Genomic DNA, 20,674 nt, shown 5'->3' on the forward strand with positions numbered 1-20,674 from the left:
CCAGATGAGCGAAGTGAACTCATTGACGAGATTACTCCTCAAGACACTCAGGATCTCTTGGGGTCTGACGATGCCCTTAAACATAAAGTAGTTTATTTGGCCGGACACCTTGTTCATAAATCTGGCGATAGCACTAGTATGGAGGAGATCATTGATGATGAAGATGATAACAAGGTGTCATCTGAGTTTCTAGATAATTTGAATAGAGGTGGATTGAGTGTGCCGACTATGTCAACCATCTTTTTTGTACATAATGCCTATAATTTGTATGACAAGACTAAAATGCGTTGCCGATTTCATTTTGCTGAGCTGTTATCCTCTGTAGATGCACCTTTAGCTAGTAGTAATGCTGCATGTACTACTTTCGCTAACATTCTATTGAAAACTCATGTCCTCAATGTAAGTGACAAAGAAAAAGCTTTGGGATGCCTCAGGAGGCAAGAAAAGCTCTCCAACTAGTGATAGACATAGACATAGTTGTAATAGGCATAGTGTTGTGACATGCATATAATGTTTATGTAATACGATATATGACAATAAATATCAAAGTTTGACAGCTCTACACACTTGCATCTTATTACAATCAGCCATCTCTCACCGTTTATGAGTTAGACACAAAAACGGGCAAAAAATACCAAAATTCAGTAATTTGACCTTGAATTATGACCTTTTTGACCTTGAAGATGACCTCAGGTGGTGTTGAAAATGACACTATTGAACTCGCAGTCCTCAAAAACCCCTATATGGATCCCGAGATCGTGTCTCTAGCCCTTCTAGAAGTCATTTTAGCCCCGAACTCAAGTTAATCCTTCAGACTCAAGTTACAAACCCCAAGCATGGGAGGTTCCAGTCCTTCTCTATAGGAGTCTATGATACACATGTATAGTTTTTGGCGCTATCTCCCAATTTTAGAAATTAGGCCTATGTTGACCTTAAAAATAATTGGTGGTTGAATTCATTGAACAGATATGCAAATCCTGTTCAAATTTCAAGTCAATTGGATGAAAATGGAGGATTTTAGAAATTTGAAAAAGTTGTCGACCTTTGACCTATGATGACCTTTTGACAAAAATAAATAGGATTCTGTCGGACTACCAACTCCAATATTTGGTGAAGTTTCTGAAAGATCAGTTTAAAAATTGTGATAAAGTTATGAGACGGTCTGGCCCCAACACCGTCCCCGACTCCCACGGGGCCAATGACATATTGTACAAAATTATTCTTTGAAGTATCGAGTTTCAGATTAATGAGATAGTCCTTGGTTGCACTGCACCGACTGACCAGAAGGCCTACCGCATGCCTGTGATGTCGTTTCCAGCTGAGACGAGGACCGGATCAGTCGTTGAACATAGTGAACCGCAATACTAAACTTTTATGACATTTGAGTCATGTTTGTTCCAATCGAATATAAAAGTTTACCAGTTCCTAAATACATTGCTTGCTTCCTCCCTTTCCCACTAAGCTCCATCTTTTCTCCCTCCTCCTTCAAGCACCACCAAAAAGGAGAAATTCAGGGACACTATAAATTGGCTTTATTGCAACTAACTGGCTACTATTGAGGTCTACAATATGGAAAAGACTGGTTGTATTTGTTGGTGCCATCAAAATTGTTACCGTCAACAATAATCTATCAACCACCTACATATTACATAAAAGGAAATAATTCATAAAATGATAGGGTTGGGGATGGGGGGGAGTGGAGGCAGGGGTCAGACATTTCACCAATACATTTGGCATCATTTCCTCACCACCCCCACCACTCCCTTTCCAATTCCCCTTCTTTTTAATGAATCCTTTTCATGTTCCATGTGCAATGTGCAAGTATTATGAGCTGACACAAACAGTGGGCTATACCACAAAATAAAAACTTTTCATAAAGAGATCCAAAATTCTGGTTTCGACTCCCATTCTAACTCGCACTGAACAAAGATCAGGATCAGCTTCAAATAATTTCTTCAGAACTGCTGTTCATACCAAGTGTGTACTGAGCTTGAAAGATTACTTGGTGCACTTAACTCTCTTTTGCCCTGAATGAGGCAATCGCCCAGTTTATTTCTCAGGGTCTCATAATTGTCTGGCCTCGTAAGTGATCCATTGACGTTCAGACACTGTTACCTTCACGTTTTGTTGTTTAAACCACCAAAATTGCAAACAAGATCACATGATTGGAATTACTTTGCATTAAAAGAAATGCAGAGGAGGGTGGCCTTGACATATAATTTTGACATTAGCAATTATGATTAATCACAGCTAAAAAAAAGGAAAATGATTATTTCTTTATTTGTTTTTGCCCAAATGGAGGAGGAAAAAAAAATCCGTGGCTCAATTTATAGCCCGAGGTACGGGTAACCCATCTGTAAAAAGTCGCTCGTTCACAAGATAAGGTCGGGAGACGGAGCCTGCGGAGGCGCAAACCTGCAGGAGAGCCTGCACCCAGCGATGAGCACAAAACTGGCATTTTCCGTATTCTTGCAAAGAGATCAACACCATCCTGTAAAGAGTCCATTTGCAATTACCTACGGGTTTAAACTACGTTGCAAAGTTAGCACGGTGAGCGAAGCTCATACCGGATAACCAAAAATGCATGGTTAACTTAGAAAGTTACAATAACAAGAACAATGGATAGTGAAGGGAAAGGATTCAATAAGAAAAGACAAAATAAAAAGTAGAACTAAACCAAACTCACCAAAACATATTCAAGAGTCTTAGATAAGTCTGGCAGCTGCTAATTGGGGCTCTTATCCTTGTCAACTCTGGCTGTTTTAGCAGATGAGGAACCTGCCTCAAAAGCCAGCCGTGAAACATCTTCCTGATTTGAGCTACGATGATAATGGCATCTTGCACTGCGCTTCGAGTCATTTTTCTCCTCCTCTGGAGAAAGCAAAACAAATGGCCATGTAAGGTACACACAACGATAAGCACTTAATCACAATGGTGGAAAGCACATAGTTAAATTGCCTATATATATATATATATATATATATATATATATATATATATATATATATATATATATATATATATATATATATATATATATATATATATATATATATATATATATATATATATGCCATTGTCTGCGTCTGTGTGTGTCGCTGCCTCTCTCTGGCAAATTTCTTTGTTCCTTATGCACTGCCACCTATTTTAAGGTTACAAACTCCAAACTCGGGGTGCAAAAAAAAACTTTGCATGAGTGTTAAGAGGCTTGTGGCCACTGCTTTACGCGGTGGGTATGCGGGGGCAGGGTGTAAATTATTATAGATGTAAATTTGTACTGTGTAGCGCCACCTGCTGGTGGTGGCAAAGGGTATGACAATTTCCTTTTTTTACATGGGAAACACTGAGGTTAAAGCACTCTTCACAAGGGTAAATTTGTTCTCCTTCCCTTCTTCACTGCCCCCTCACCCCCACCCCCCCCAAAAAAAGAAAAAAAGGAGTCTGTCATTGTGTGACATATTTCTAGTGGGAAGGGATATCAGGATGAACAAGGGGCAAAGGAGGGGGGGTGGAGCCGGACGTTAAAGCACTCTATGTATGGGTAAATTTGTCTTCCTTTCCTTGTTCTCGCCCAAAAATTTTGGAAAACAGGACGACTAATTGGTCTGCGAGCGAAGCGATGTGTAGTCTCTCCTAGTTACAGAAATGAAAGAAATTTCAACCTCACGTTAAAAAAATAAAAACAAGACTCGATCAGCCACCTTTAGACACTTAAAAGAAAATAGCAATCAAATGACGTAATCAATCACAACCTGAATTTTGATGTGAAATATTCATCCAGGACATGACAAAACCATTAATGAATGCTTCCTGACTGTATCCAAGCAGATACCACCGCTTTATTACTACATAGGCCTACAAAAGTATTCACCCCCTCCATAGTTTTCACATTTTGATGCCAGCTGAGCTTATTTCATGATGCTCTCAAATCAAACTTAATGTATAGTCTTCACAAACTACTCCAACATGATAAAGCTAAAAAATGCAGATAAAATGTGATCAAACGGAAGACCAAGAAGGAATCCAAAAAAGTAAAGAGCAAAGATAAAGGAGTAAATGAGTAATCAGGAGGAACCTAGATAGGATTCGGGTTTCAGCCGCTACTCCATAACCCTCAAACCCGTCCAGGTGCAGCCAAGTGAACCTTACAGAAAAAAATTCTGTAAGAATTCACTTCTCCTTCGAGAGATGGATAACGAAAGCGAAATAGAAAGTAAAAGAGATAAATGAGAAGAAAAAGCAAGAATTAGAATGAATAAAGAGAACTGTGAAAAAAATTAGAAAAAAGTGCCACAGAGAATATCAGATGATTCTCAGTTGCATAAGTATTCAAGCCCTTTGCCTAAATAACCCTAAATGACTTCAGGAACAAATTATTTGTTTAAAAGCAAACATAACAAGTGTAATAAGGGGTCACCTGTATGTAATCAGTGGTTTAACTTTAAAATTAAACTCCCACACTTACCTCAGGAGTTTTAACGTGCAACTCATTTGGTCAAACAACGCAAACATGAAGACCAAGGAGCTTTTTAAAGACGTCAGCCAAAGTGGTGAAGATGCCTTGCACAGTTCAGGAGAGGATTATAAGATTTCCCACGTTTTTCATTTTCCCTTTGAGTACGGTGAAATCCATCATTAAGAAGTGGAAGACGCATCATACCACCCAGACTCTACCCAGATCAGGTAGCCCGTCTAAACTCAGCAACCGTGCAAGCAGGAAACAAGTGGGAATGTAGAAGTGTTTTTTCTATTAAAATAACATTTCCCTGGACCTTTTGGAAAAAGCATTTGCGATTGCAAAGTTTCAATAAACACAGCCCAACGCAGTATACTAATTTAATTGACTAAGCCTGTTTAACATGTTGCAATTGAAAGAATTCCATTGGAAATATACATACTAATCCTGTATTATATTTACAGATATATATATATATATATATATATATATATATATATATATATATATATATATATATATATATATATATATATATATATATATATATATACACATATCCGCTTTGAAAAATAATGAATTGGAATGTAGTAATTATATTGTTTGGTATTCTCTTGTGCATCTTTAATTGTCATTTTTATACAAGCTGTGAATTAAAGACTTGAAGCAGATGCCACCGCTTTATTACTACATAGGCCTACAAAAGTATTCACCCAAGACGGGAGCCGTCAAGAGGGTCATGTTATTATATTCATGCCTATTTTACTCCAAAGGATCGCAGGATTACACACCCAAAAAATGGTTGCGATCGGTTCAACCGTTTTTGCCTTACCTGGGAACAGACAGACGGACAGACAGTGAATTATAGTAAGAAGCCTGGGTTTTCTGCAGCATCTTTTCTTGCAAAATGCATGGCTTGCAATACAAGATGTAATCTCCTCCCGTCTCTGTAAGGCTACTCCGTGGGGCTTCGTTTTCGCAACAAAATGTAGAGCTACAGAAATTATTTGACATTTCAGTGTTTAGCATTCTATTTTAGACTTGGATTAGTAAAAGTTTACAGCTTATTGAAGCAGCTGGTTCTTATTAGAAGCAACGTGGAATGTGAGAACATGTAGGGGAAATTATTCGTAACCTTTTCTGTATTCTGAAAGCTTTTTTTGACCTCTTAGTGAAACATTTTAAGTTATCACCGGTCTGATAAAATGAAGACATTCTGCCCACATCACAATATTCATTAAACCCATATCTTCTATATATTACTAACTCTTATCATGTATGTATGCATGTATGTATGTATGTATGTTCCCGAAATACAGGCAAAACGGTACACGACAGCGCAAACATCTAGTAATGTGCTATAATTGAGAGGATCCCGTTGGGAATATTCATTTTCTTCGTGTTCTCTAAATTGACGATGATTAATTGAATTGACAAGAGCTATTTAGTTCCATGATTAAATCGCTTTTAGATTCAGGTTTACTTTGTATTTAAAAATAAATATATATTTAGCTCTTGTAAGCACCTGTTTTCTGTAACTGGCTTGGGAAAGTGCTGAAGTGGTCATTATGTACTCACAAACAGCTGTGCATTTCATCAATGGACTTTGAGAAAGATGTTTGTGCTTTTGAATTTTGCTGACTTCATGACTCTGTAAGTAGTTCTTATCTTGCAATGCTCAAATCATGTCATTGCATCATTGTTTGTTTGAGTGTATCAAAAAGGACACTTGTTGGGCACTTGGTAAGAGAGGATAGCACAATCACTGGAGTGCGTCTCTCCATACATACACTGATGAGCCACAACATTATGACCACCTGCCTAATATGCTGTTGGTCCTCCGTGTGCCACCAAAACAGCGCTGACCCACCGAGGCATGGACTCCACAAGACCCATGAAGGTGTCCTGTGGTTTCTGGCACCAAAACATGAGCAGCAGATCCTTCAAGTCATGTAAGTTGTGAGGTGGAGCCGCGTGGATCGGACTTGTCGGTCCAGCACATCCCACAGATGCTCAATGAGATTGAGATCTGGAGAATTTGGAGGCCAGGGCAACACCGTGAACACTTCATCATGTTTCATTAACCATTCCAAAAAATGTGTGCAGTGTGGCAGGGCACATTATCCTGCTGAAAGAGGCCACTGCCATCAGGGAATACCATTGCCATGAAGGGTTGTACCTGGTCTGCAAAGATTTTAGGTAGATGACACGTGTCAAATTGACGTCCACATGAATGGTCGGACCCAGGGTTTCCGAGCATAACATTGCCCAGAGCATAACACTCCCTCCACTGGCTTGTCGTCTTCCCACAGTGCATCCTGGTGCCATCACTTCCCCAGGTAAACGGCGCACATGTACACGGTCATCCACGTGATCTAAAAGAAAACTGGACTCATCGGACCAGGCGACCTTCTTCCACTGATCCAAGGTCCAGTTCCGACACTCCCGTGCCCATTCTAGGCGCTTTCGACGGTGGACAGGGGTCATCATGGGCACTCTGGCCGGTCTGCGGCTACGCAGCCCCATACGCAGCAGGGTGCGATGCACTGTGGATTGTGACACATTCCTCCCATGACCACCATTAAAATTTTCTGTGACTTATGTCACAGTAGACCTTCTGTCAGTTCAGACCAGACGGGATAGCCTTCGTTGCCTTCGCGCATTGATGAGCCTTGGGTGCCCAACACCCTGTCACCGGTTCGTGGTTTGTCCCTTCTCGGACCACTGTCAGTAGGTCCTCACCACTGCTGACGGGGAGCACCCCACAAGCCTTGCCGTTTCAGAGATGCTCTGGCTATAACAATTTGGCCCTTGTCAAAGTCGCTCAGGTCTTTATTCCTGCCCATTTCTCCTGCATCCAACACATCAACTTCAAGATCTGACTGTTCACTTGCTGCTTAATATATCCCACCCCTTGACAGGTGCCATTGTAACAAGATAATCAATGTTATTCACTTCACCTGTCAGTAGTCATAATATTTTGGCTCATCAGTGTATGTTACATTGATTCAACTCTGTTAAATAAAGTACTAAAATAACCTGTAAGGAATTTACAGTGACAAACTGTGCAGGAAAACTCAAACAATGACAAAGATCTGCAAGGCCCTACATCTGAGATGGGGGTCAGTGTTCAAACCATATTACATTTCCTTCACGAAGTTGTCCTCCATGGACAGGTGGCAAGAAAGAAGAGGAGGAGGAGATTGGGACTATACTCTGTGCACAGCGTTAGTGCTGCTGAAGCAGTCTGCTTGGCTATTGGACACAATCCTGGATGGGTCGCCACTCCGACACAGTATACCAGCATGCTGGCACTCATTTTCCCGACATCGAAAGGATGCCTGGCCGAGTTCACCCCACTTGGAATTAATTTAACAGCTAAGCGGGATTTTGAATAAGCACCATAGGATCCAAAGCCCGCCACCCTAACCATTAAGCCAACACCAGGCATAAGAAAGAAGCCATTACTGAAAAAGACACATCTAAAAGCTCATATGGAGTTTGCAAAAAAAAAGCATATTGACACTGCAGGCGTGTGGAGAAACGTTTTGTGGTCAGACGAGACAAATATTGAACTTTTTGGTCAAAATTTAAAGCATTATGTCTGGCGCAAGCCTACCACCGAGCATCACCTAATCAACACCATCCCTACTGTCAAGCATGGTGCTGGTAGCATCATGTTATTGGATTGCTTTTCATCAGCAGGGACTGGCAAGCTTGTTGGGATAGAAGGGACAAGGGACAGTGCAAGGTACAGGAGAATCCTTGATGAAAACCTGCTCGAGTCAGTCATGAATCTGAAAGTTGGTGGGAGTTTAACATTTTTTAACAGGACAATGATCCGAAGCACAAAGCTCAAGCCACACTGGAGTGACTGGAGAAGAAGAAAATAAATGTTCTTGAGTGGCTCAAAGTCCTGACTTGAACCCAATTGACCACTTAAAGCAAGACTTGAAGATTGCATTCCATTGACGATCCCCATCAAACTTGGCAGAACTCGAGAAATTTTCATGTGAAGAATGGGCAATGATTTCGCCATCTCGCTGTGCAAAGCTGGTGGAGACGTACCTGAAAAGACTCGTAGTAATTATTGCTGCAAAAGGTTATTGCACCAAGTACCGACCTAAGGGGGTGAAAATACCTTTTAAAACCAGTGAATTTTGATTTGTCCATGTTTTTTTTGCAGGTATTCCTGACACGTAACCTCCTTCATCTATAAGTGTTTAGTTTGATCTCTTCAGTTATGAATAAAAATGTTCATTTGGAAAATGTTTTCGACATAATTTAAAATTCATCGAAATGTGGCATTATTGGAAGGCGGTGAATACTTTTGCAGGCCACTCTATGATGAGTTACCAAAACTGGATAAAGAACTGGTTTGCCCTGTGAAGTAAAACACTTTACAGTATATGCACACTGATAGAAAGCATGAACATATTTCCCAAAATAAAAATCATCCCTCAGGCTCATCACGCCCACAATGAGTGCAGGTCGTGGTTGGGAGAGGGGATACCACCAGATTAAAGCAGTAAATGTGAGATTCAGTAAGATATCGAGATATGGTAACTGAAATTAGAAAACTCTGAATAAATTTGGATTTGGAGCATTTACATATGAGCATCAGGTAGTAAATGAACTAGCATGGGGAAGCAACTTGCTTGACCTTGTATTTAACCAACTTACATTATACAAAACAATAAGAAAAAGCGACAATCACAGTCCCTGTGAAGGAAACCCTTGTCCATCACCGCAAATGCATCAGAAGTACCAAGCATCATATGATGTGGCACTACCAACATGCAAGGGGAGACCAATAACTTGGAGATGTGGCGAGATTTTGTAGAGTTTGGCTTGAAAGTTTCAGAGCTCCTGATGGTAGAACATGATATGTTTTTTTGTTGTCGTTTTTCACATTTGTTATCACGATTTTGTGTCAGGTGTTGTGTATTTGATATCACTCATGGTCACAGTAGATTAGTACATACACGACCAGTCAAAATTTTTAGAACACCCAAATTTTTTTCCAGTTTTTACTGAAATTGAAGCAGTTCAAGTCCAGTGAATAACCTGAAATGGTACAAAGCTAAGCGGTAAACTGCCAGAGGTTAAAAAAAAAGTTTAGGTTACCAAAAACTGAAAAATAATGTAAATTTCAAAGTTGTTAAAAAAGGCCCATTTCAGGGAACAAGTAATGAGTTAGCAACTGCAGCTGTTCTGCAGCAATGGAAGTAAATTAAGCCTTGAAAGTTGATGCAAACAATTCCTACAGTCATCCCAACTTTTGTTGATTAGTTACAAACCCTCTGTATAAAAGCAGTATTGGAACAGACTGTGTTGCTACACCCTCTGAAGCATTATTTGGAAAATATTGCACAGCAGGAAGTAGTATATTGCTATCATAATGGCGAGAAAAAGACAATTAACAAAGGAAGACAGACAGACTATTATAACCCTTAAAAGTGTAGGTCTTTCCTTTAGAGAAATTGCAAAGAAGCCAAGGTGTCAGTGCGTACAGTTTCCTACACCATCAAAAGGCACTTGGAAATTGGAGGAAACTGAGGAAGAGGTCTGGCAGATCCAAAGCCACAACACAATCAGAAGACAAGTTTCTGAGAGTCAACAGCTTGCGTGATAGGGCGGCTCACAGGACAGCAGCTTCAAGCACAGCTGAACACTGGTCGAAGTAAGGAAGTCTCAGTTTCAACTGTGAAGAGAAGACTTCGAGCTGCAGGTTTGACAGGTTGAGTGGCAGTAAGAAAGCCATTGCTAAGATGGCAAAAAAAAGAGGCTTGCCTGGGCCATGAAGCACCGCCAGTGGACTACTGAAAACTGGAAGAAGGTCTTATGGACCAATGAATCAAAATTTGAAATCTTCGGTTCATCACACAGGATTTTTGTACACAGTCGAGTAGGTGAAAGGATGGTTCCTCAGTGTGTGACACCAACCGTCAAACATGGAGGAGGAAGCGTGATGAACTGGGGCTCTTTTGCTGGATCCAGAGTTGGCGACTTGCACAGATTGACTGGCACCCTAAACCAAAAGAGCTACCACAGCATTTTGCAGCGCCATGCAATACCCTCTAGTCTTCGCCTAGTTGGTCAGCGGTTCATCCTACAGCAAGATAACGACCCAAAACATACCTCCAGGCTATGTCAGAACTACCTGAGAAGAAAAGATCAAGACTGTAGGCTTCAAATCATGGAATGGCCAGCACAGTCTCCAGACTTAAACCCCATCGAGCTGGTTTGGGATGAACTGGACAGAAGGGTGAACGCAAAGCAACCTACAAGTGCAACACATTTGTGGGAACTTCTGCAACAGTGTTGGAAAGAACTTTCCGAACAATATTTGATTTCCATTGTAGAAAGAATGCCACGAGTATGTTTGGCTGTTATATCTGCAAAAGGTGGCTACTTTGATGAGTCAAAAATTCAGATTAAATTTTGTTAAACAAAACGATTCCATGTTTTTTTTTTTTATCTGCAATTGTTTATTTGTTCTATGCTTTAATTTCAGAGTACACTGAAACATTAAACTGCTTAAATCTCAGTAAAAACTGGAAAAATGGGGGTGTTCTAAAACTTTTGACCAGTAGTGTAATTGTACTAGTTTTATTTGGAAGTGTCAGTATAAGACCTACTTGTTTGTGGTCGCTACTCAAGCGATTAGGATGGTTGAAAATACGTTAGGGAAATGAGGTAGAATGGAGTGAGTCAATCAGGGAATGGGGAGAAGAGAATAGGATTGTAAATGTTGTGATAAATACTTGATGTGGGAGTGTAAGGGAGAGTGAAAATAGCAAGTAGTTTATGTTGTAGGAAGTGTGAGGAAATGGCTCACATGAGGATGGTTATTGACAAGTTGAAAGAATGGATAGTTACATTACAGCAGGTATCGAAGTGTGAATAATTTAGAGATAAAAGTTGGTTACATTTGTGGAGTGAGTCTGCAGTGGAGGCGGGCAGTAGCTGGGGCGTGGTGATGCGGATTGTGGCCGGGATGGGGCGAGTGCGGGTGGTGGCCGGGGTGTGGCGAGTGCGGGCGGCGGAGAGTGCGGGCGGCGGAGTGCGGGTGGCGCAGAGTGCGGGCGGCGCAGAGTGCGGGCGGCGCAGAGTGCGGGCGGCGCAGAGTGCGGGCGGCGCAGAGTGCGGGCGGCGCAGAGTGCGGGCGGGGCATGGCGAGTGCGGGCGGTGGTGAGTGTGGGCGGTGGTTGAGGCGTAGCAAGCAGGTGGGGCGTAGCGAGTGCGGGGAGTTGGAGGGGTGGTGGGGGGGGAGGGAAGAGAGTTTAAAAAAAAAAACCCTCAAGATACGATATTGGATTCCAGTGTTGTCTGCACTTCGCCACACTATTGTGATGTCCAAAAATTGAGAAGAAGCAAAGGAAGATAATGGCAGGAGAGAATAGTTGGAGAGAGGGTTGGAATAAAAGGGAAAGGAGGGTGTAGCAGGCTGATGGGAGCAAGGTCCACCAACAAACTTACACAGGAATGAAGCTCAATGAACATCCTCATAATATACAAAGAGTCCAACACCAAATGCAAAGGACAAAGCAGAGTTTGCAAGCCTCTTCACAAGAATTATAAAGTCAACTGAATGCACTGGGATTTTCCCCGTCATCGTCAGTGACTGTGAAGCTAATCCAGTTTACGCCACACGACAGAGGTTTATTATCACTGTGGATTAAAGGGAAGAACCCACACCATCTTCTAAGGGCAACTTTTGGAGCATTGGGGTGGGGGGGGGTGGGGAAAGCAGTAAAAACAAAGCACTGATGCCCACATCCCACATCAAAGAAAACTTGAGATGGACAACATCACAACTAGGTTTTTTGTTGTTGTTGTTGTCATTTCTCATCCCAGCAAATTAACCTGCCACTTCAAGCCATGCACCACAAACCACACTCTGCCTCATCATGTAAGCAATTTAAAAAATTGCATCAGTTAGACAATCTAATACCAATCACTTGCGTCTACTCATGAAATCTGAATGAAAACACAGTCTACGAGAGTGAGAATCAAATTTTATATCCTTCAAACATGCAATAATTTAATTTTTGACCTTTAAAATATGCCCACACCTTCTCTGTCACTTATTTCTCCGTCATCTTCTTGACTGTGGCTCTGATCATCCGTGTGCCGGGAATCCAAGTCCTCTCTTCGATGCACGTCTCCCATTGAATCTTGCAGGTCTCGACTTCCATCTTTACCTCTTTAGTTAACACAAGCACGCAGAAGCAAACATGTGACTGTCATTACATCCTGAAGAATGAAAACAGCACCACTGTCAAGATTAGAATCCAGTTCAGCCTTCAGTAAGCCACACTATTGTGATGTCCAAATTGAGAAGAAGCAAAAGACAATGGGAGGAGAGCATAGTTTTAGAGAAGTTTGAATAAAAGGGAAAGGAGGGGGTAACAGGTTGTTGGAGCAAAGTCAAAATCCTGACATTTTTGTGTAAGCAATGTATGAAAAACTTCTTATTAAGCTCTCAATCTTTATCAGTATTCTGAGCTTTTCCCAACCTCTAACTGCTTTCTCTCTTCCATTCTCACCTCTGCTGTTGACTTTGAATGCATATCATGTAGACAGTTGTTGTAAAAGTGTTTTTTTCTGAATAAATCTTCTTAATCAGTGGTTTCTTTCAAGTAAGTGGCATACATATTGGAGATATTATAGGACCTGTACCCATTTAACCCATTAAACAAAGCAGGATCAAACTATTATGACCCTTCTGTGTCCCTCAAAAAGAATGACTGCGTAATTACTGAACGAACAAAGTAAGGACTAAAGCCAAAGCAGTTTCTTGGTAAGGGTTAAACCGGGTGGTTCGCCATTGCCTCCCCAACATTGGTTCTGCCTTCCCAGTTCTATCCCTTTAAATGCTAAACATCAAGCAAGGAAGCAAGCATGTACCATTTTTAAAGTGTTTGGTACAACTTGGTCAGGGTTTGAACCATCGACCTCCCAGACTCGGAGCAGACGCTCAAACCATCATGTCACTGAGTCTGGTACAACACTTGTGTGTGATTTTTTTTTTCAGTCAATTTATAAATCATTCCAAATAAGTAGAACAAAGAACACAAGGACAAGGAGATATATTGCAATACACACTGTTGGGGTTCATGTAATGATTCTTTTTGGTTGTAGGTCTTTAGAAATTCTGAATTCAATACTTAAACCGAATGAAGTCACGTGAATAAATACCTGTTCTAATGCTAATTTGTTTACATCTTCTATTATAAATGGACGACTTGTGTGTGTGAGGCAAGTATTTTTGCGGAGTTCTACTGGAGCTGATATGGAGTGTGAAACAGCAAAATGATCGGCATGACCTTATGAGTTGATTAGCTAATCAACTACAAAGAATTCAGAAGAATTCCCATGTTTTAACCTCACACCATGTTAAGATGTATACAGTAGCTTAATATGTCCGTCCATGGCATGGCATTCTAATTACAAAAAAAAAGAAAAAGAGCAATCAGATTGCAGACCCTCACCAGGAAATGTTTTTTAGTGGTGTTTGTGTAGTGTTTATGTACAGGTGTGTTACGTAATTAATGAGACATTACAAGAACTGATCTTTCATAACTGCTGGCAGTGATGACCGTGTACAAAGACTTCCCGCTTTCATCGGACACCTGACCCCTAACCCATGATGTTTATTATTATTCAATTTAATTCAGAATAGGATTAAAATAAATTCAATGTAAATCAAATGGAAGACCAAATCGGTACAGTCCTGCATTGGAGTAATCAAAAGGAACCAGAACAAGCACAAAGCAAAGATGACATCAGGAGGAACCGGGATAGGATTCACATTTCAGCTGCTACTCTTCTACCCTCAAAGCCATCCAGGCACAGCCAAGTGAGCCTTATTAAAAAAATTTTAAAAAAGTAAAAAAATAAAAAGTAACCCAGATTATAAAAAAAAATTAAAGCTGCCAGACCATGCAAATTTAAAACATATATTCCTCATCACTACAAGATCATAATTGTGAAGATTCACATCTTGAATACCGATGAAACTGTTCAAGAGAAAGAATTTTAAAATTTTCACTCGATCCAATATGGCTGCTAGACCATGTGACCTATAAATTATTCACGAACACCCTGGTATCCCCAAAGCATGGTAAACGTGTGTGAAGTTTCCCCTCGATCTGTCCAGGCATTCTGCAGAAGAGGATTATTAAGGGTTTTAGGGTAAATCCAATATAACTGCCAAACCATGCGACCTATGACATCATAGATGTCAGCATTTTGTTCCTCATGGATAGGCGGTCAAACGTGTAAAATTTTGCCTCAATCTGTTCAGCCATTGCAAATAAATTTTTTAAGGATTAAAAATTATATATATATATATATATATATATATATATATATATATATATATATATATATATATATATATATATATATATATATATATATATATATATATATCTGCCAAACCACATGACTGATGACATCAATTTTTTTTTTCTGTGGACCAATTTATACCTTGATGACCCACAAAAATTTTCAGACTGATCGGATGTAGCATTCCACATATGCAATTATGACGTCATAACGAAGGCACTTATACCATCATAAACAAATCACACATTCCCCATGTGGAATACTTGCCATGTGGCAAGTTTAAGTTTTTTTTCCTTGTTGTGGTTTCAGAGATAGAGGTCCAAAGTTTTTTTCCTTTTTTCAAACATGGCTGCCACACCACATGACCTATGACATCATCATTATCAATAAAACATTCTGCATGAGTAGTCACTTCTATGGTGAAAATTTCGTGTCAATCCAACCAGCGGTTGCAAAGAAAACCACTAATGTTCTGTGCAGACAAACAAAGACAGAGACAGACAGACAGACAGACAGACAGACAGACAGACAGACAGACAGACAAACAAATCAAAATGCAATACCCTCTCCTCCAGCGAGGCGAACAAGAAAAAGCAATGAGAGACTGCACACCCTTGCCAGTACTCGTTTTGTGTGGTGTATTTTGTGTGGTAAATAAATGGCAGGATATCCTGAATGAAAAGTCTAAATGGTCCAGTTGTAAAAGTGTAAAGGTCAAATGGTCGGAAAGGGTCTAACTGCATCTGAAAAGTTCTGAAACGGTCTAAAGTACGGTGAAAACGGTGAAACAGTCTTTTATACATTTTTATATTAATGTATAAAAAATAATGTATAAAAAGGGTAAAAAAAAAAAAAAGTATTGACAGAGTCGAAAGGTCTAAATGTATAAAAAGGGTCGAATGTATGAATGTATAAATGTACTCGTATATCAAAAAAAAATGTATAAAAAGGGTCAAAGTATAAAAACTAAAATGTATAAAAAGGATCGAAAGGTCAAAGGGGTCGAAGGGTATTAAAAGGTTTGAAAAGTGTAAAGGTCTAAAGGGTAGAAAAGAGTCTCAGGGGTTTTGGGGGTTCTAAAGGGTCTAAGAGCATCTAAAGGGCACAACATGGTCTATGGGGTCTTAGGGTTATAAAAGGTCTAATGCAATTAATACACACTCGCATTCTCTGCAGACAAACACAAAGAAACGGAAACAAATGCAATACGCTCTCCTCTGGTGAGGGCAATAACAAAAACAATGATAACATTGTAACAAAGCATATATTAATTCATACTAATAATATTAACAATAATAAGTGGGAAAATTTGGCAATAATGATAATAAACATGTAATCCCCACCCTGGCACAAGCACATCTGGGCTGGTGAAAGGTAATCTAATGTTCAAGCAGTACAGCAGGCAGGTATGCTACGAGGCCATGAAGGAAAAGGTAGTCAGCATGGGTTTACCAAAGGTAGTTAATGTCTAACAAATCATTTAGAGTTCTCTGAGGCAGTGTCTGATTGGGTGGATGAGGGAAAGGCAGTGGACATAGTATATCTAGACTTTAAGAAGGCATTTGATAAGGTATTGTTATGTCGTGGTTGAGGTGCGCTGAGGCAGACACGAGCGAGGGAACAGCACAACAACCCTGCTTTATTGCCACGAGCGGGAGTGTGAGCGTATGGTGCCCGTAACTCCGCTTTATTACGTACTCGATGCACTCTACAAGCACACGACCCACAGGCCACTGCTTATGACCGTACATGCTGCTTCTGACACTACTTGTACTACAAGTCCCCAGTGGGCGAGTCGTGACATATGAAGCCACAACCACGTGACCACCACCAACCGTGACTCGGGCTCCGCCCATACAGAACACGCTCCGCCCATACACGAGAGGTATCACATCAGATGTTGTTAGTCAGGTGAGGGCTTGTGGAGTGGCTGGTCAGGTAGCGAATTGGATTGTAAACTGGCTTCGAGATAGGAATCAAAGAGTGGCTGTGAGTGGGAGGATGTCTTGCTGGGAGGATGTAAGTAGCGGGGTACCTCAGGGATCAGTAATCGGTCCATTACTATTCATTATTTACATCAACAATTTGGATAATGGGATGAAGAGTAAGCTTTCCAAATTTGCAGATGACACAAAGCTTGGAGGTAAGGTAGATAGCAGAGGGGATGGTGATTAGATTCAGGAAAGTATTGATACTTGCATAGATTGGGCAAAAGATTGGCAGATGCAATTTAACCTGAACAAGTGTAAGGTGTTGGGGATGGGAAAGAACAATGAAAATAGAGATTACAGGATGTAAGGGGTAATTTTGGAGCGTGTCACACAGGATAAGGATCTGGGGGTGGTCATAGATATGGGAGAGAAGCAGGTAGCACAGTGCCAAGCAGCTAGAGGTAAAGCAAATCGGGTTTTAGGCTGTATAATGAGGGGGATCATTTATAAATCAAAAGAGGTGGTGTTAACATTGTACAATAATTGAGTGAGGGTCACATCGAGAAAATTGTGTGCAGTTTTGGTCACCACAACTCAGGAAGGACATCGATGCCATAGAGAGGGTTCAGCACAAGGCTATTAGATTGATTCCAGGTCTAGCTCGACTCAGCTATGAGGAGCGGCTGAAGGAGACAGAGCTTTACACACTAGAAAACAGTCGGTTATGAGGAGATATGATAGAGATGTTAAAGACAATGAAAGGTAGAGATAAAATAAGAGCAGATTAATTATTTAACACAGTCGACAGTGATAGAACCAGGGGCCCGAGCCTGAGAGTAAAGAAGAGGAGAGTTAAGATGGTAGTAAGGCAGGGGACTTTCACTCAGAGAGTAGTTAATGCATGGAATGGTCTCCCTGGAAAGGTCGTGGCAGCAGAAACAGTAGATAAGTTTAATTTAGAATTAGATAGGAAGTTATGGTGTTATTGATCGGATGGTTTTTCAAATCCCCATTCTCCTGTCAAATCCATCCCTAAATACTCCAAAGCCAAGATATATATATATATATATATATATATATATATATATATATATATATATATATATATATATATATATATATATATATATATATATATATATATATATATATATATATATATATATATATATATATATAGTGACGTCCAGGGGACTTGAACAGTCCCGCCAACGTAGAATGAGCCGAAACGATGGAGGCGATTTATTTTTATATAACCCAAAGACGGTGGTTCTAATCGCCCTACCGCAAACGGGACGAGGAAGGTGGCACGAGTCGCTTTTCACCGAGTTGATAATGTTTATTCCCTTTTTTATTATTACTCGAAATAACAAGACTCGACAAGAAGAGGGATCCGGGGCGATTCGACGGGATGGTGTGGGATCGGGCGTGGGGAAAAACACAGACAATACCAATGAATATACAGTTCTCAATCCCTCTAAGGTGCCAAGCAGACACACACACACACACACACACACACACACACACACACACACACACACACACACACACACACACACACACACACACACACACACACACACACACACACACACAACGTAGCTATCTCTGGTGGTCAGGCTGGACCGTGGTGTGGACGCAACTGTCCCTGGATTGGCGCCAGGCGAGCCGGCCCTGCTCTCGTCAGGGGAGGCAGAAGAAACCGCGGCGCTGTCGACCTCCTGGTCCCGGCCCAAGTCCGCCCACAGCCGCCAGGGAACCAGCTCCCGCGCCAAGCCACGAGCAGGAGAGGGAGGCAGGTCCGCCCGCTGCCCGACCCCGCACTCCGAGTCAGCAGAACCCCAGAGCCAACCGAGGCGAGGCACGAGGCTCGGCAAGGCTCCCAGACACGATCAAGAGCACGATCAAGAGCACGGTCGACTCAGCACAGCCACCAGGACGCTCTCTGCCGCCACAGGTTCCACACCAAAAAAACACGAGCGTTCTGGTTGTAATCTTCTTCTTCTTCTTCTTCCTTTTCGACCCCGAACAGAACCTTTTTATCCTTCTGCCCTCGTCACCTCCAATCGAGCCGTTTATTGGCCCACTGCCGTCGCCTTCTGCCAATCGTGATCACGGGGCGGAGCCATCCGCTGTACTGTCCTGTAACGTCACGGCCAGTCTTCAGAGAATACCAAAAGGGGTTTACGCAGACACACTTACCCTATCCCGTGTCCCTATCTAATTACGTGACATTTATCATTTCCCCCTTGAAGAAATGAACATTTACTAGACAACTTATCACCACTGAATTACTACTTATTACATCGAGATCCTGGTAAACTCGAACAGCATGGCATACCTAATTAAACATCCTAATTACCCTTTGAATGCATACCCCCCCTCAAACGTAACACTGCCCCCTCCTCTGGTACCGCAGCTCCTGCAAGGTATATCACAGGCGCTACCGTACCAGCCTTAACACTTACTGACTCACACCTAATTAACCTAACGAAATAAAGTAGGAGGGGCAATGGGCAGCGAGTTGCAGCTAACTTACCTATCCTGCTTAATGTAATACCCACTTATGGCCTTATCCTCGCCTAAACAATCATTCGTTTTTTTGTTTTGTTTTTGTTTTTTATCACATGAGAGCACTGAGCGAAGTTGCACTCCATCCTCCGGATCATCGCTCTTGCCCAGCACTCTTCCAGTGATCTGGGGAGGGGAAACAAAAGGTTCCACAAAAACACAACACTTATACTTTATATTCCTACTCTAAGCCTTAACGACACTATTCACAGGATATTTACACTTGACCGCCTCCCCCAGTGGATGCTAATAGACCCAGCGTTACCTCGGGAACCAATTTTCAAATTTGCTTGCCCCAAAATTATGCGGACATCATGCCCTTGCTGCACCTGTCAAGTTGTGCGGGATCGGGTGGGACTCACACATCTTCACAACACTCACACCATGGTCATCATCACATTTCTAGGTCATGGTCCTCATTTTAATCATGCAGGCTGAATCCCGTCATGGCCGTGGGGTGGGTTACCACAAGATGATGGGGGCATCTCAGGTGCAACCATGCCCACAGGTAAGCTTCAGTCCAACCCGGACGTTTCTCCGCCCCGCTCCCTTTGATTCCCTCCCCCCTGGTAGCCATCAGCTCTAATCCCGTACAACACTCTGGAAGGGGTCTCACTGGCTCCTCTAGCCTTCCTGGGCCGCCAAGGTCCTACCCGCCTTGGTCGCCCAACCAGACCCTCTCCCAGTTGCCTCCAGACACTGTCACCATTAGCCACCAGGTGGTGAATCTCCTTGAAGGGGGTCGCAATTCACGCTCACCGTGAGCTTCAGCAATCCCTGTGGACAAGCACATCATCCCCACCCACAAAACCCACATGACTCCCCCACCCCATCAGCCTTACATGTGACACCTGCATTTCTAACACTTCACCGACCATGACCTTCCCTGTTACCACACCATGTCCAATAAAAAAAAAATCAATGTGTGCACCATACATTTCACTTCTTAACTTAAAACAACTCACACAGCACTTCTCACCCGATCCACGCAACAGCCATTGGACAGCCACTCGTGCCCGCTTTGTTTCCAATTACCCACTGTCCCGATTGTCACTCTAAAACCCAGCAGAACTTACAAACACAAGCCAATTTTCCCACAATTCTTTTTTTTTTTTTTTTTTTTTTTAACCAAAGGAGGCACTTCGCCACAATCTCAGCAGCCGAGCATGGCCGTATATGCTCAGCCCAATCTAGTCTCCCCGACCCCCGACAGTAATCTCCGGACCCGACCTATGAAAGGGCATCTCGGATAGACCTGGCGGTTCAGCAGGAGGATTCATCCTCTCCGAGTCTAAAAGTCTATTGGAGGGTCCCTCCATCGCCGGGTACTGGCAATATCGTTGCATGTGTCCTCTTCGCC

General features: G+C 41.8%; 1 protein-coding gene across 6 annotated transcripts in view; it reads right to left on the bottom strand.

The window, feature by feature from the left end:
- Positions 1–20,674, bottom strand: part of LOC147024639 (luc7-like protein 3) — a 108,051-nt gene that overhangs the window by 11,006 nt on the left and 76,371 nt on the right. For 3 of the 6 annotated variants that reach the window (XM_085884715.1, XM_085884714.1, XM_085884717.1), the window contains exons 9-10: positions 12,535–12,665; positions 2,687–2,871 (exon numbers count right to left, since the gene is read on the bottom strand). In XM_085884715.1, coding sequence (XP_085740841.1) covers positions 2,726–2,871; positions 12,535–12,665 — 277 coding nt within the window. In that variant the 3' untranslated portion in view covers positions 2,687–2,725. Of the gene's footprint in view, positions 1–2,415; positions 2,492–2,686; positions 2,872–12,534; positions 12,666–20,674 lie in introns of all 6 variants that reach the window. The other 3 variants (XR_015059114.1, XR_015059115.1, XM_085884716.1) reach the window with 2 other exon arrangements.

The sequence above is a fragment of the Eptatretus burgeri genome, chromosome 6, assembly GCF_056783735.1.
Source record: "Eptatretus burgeri isolate ZD-2024b chromosome 6, Ebu_testis_v1, whole genome shotgun sequence".
In the NCBI taxonomy this organism is placed as follows: domain Eukaryota; kingdom Metazoa; phylum Chordata; class Myxini; order Myxiniformes; family Myxinidae; genus Eptatretus; species Eptatretus burgeri.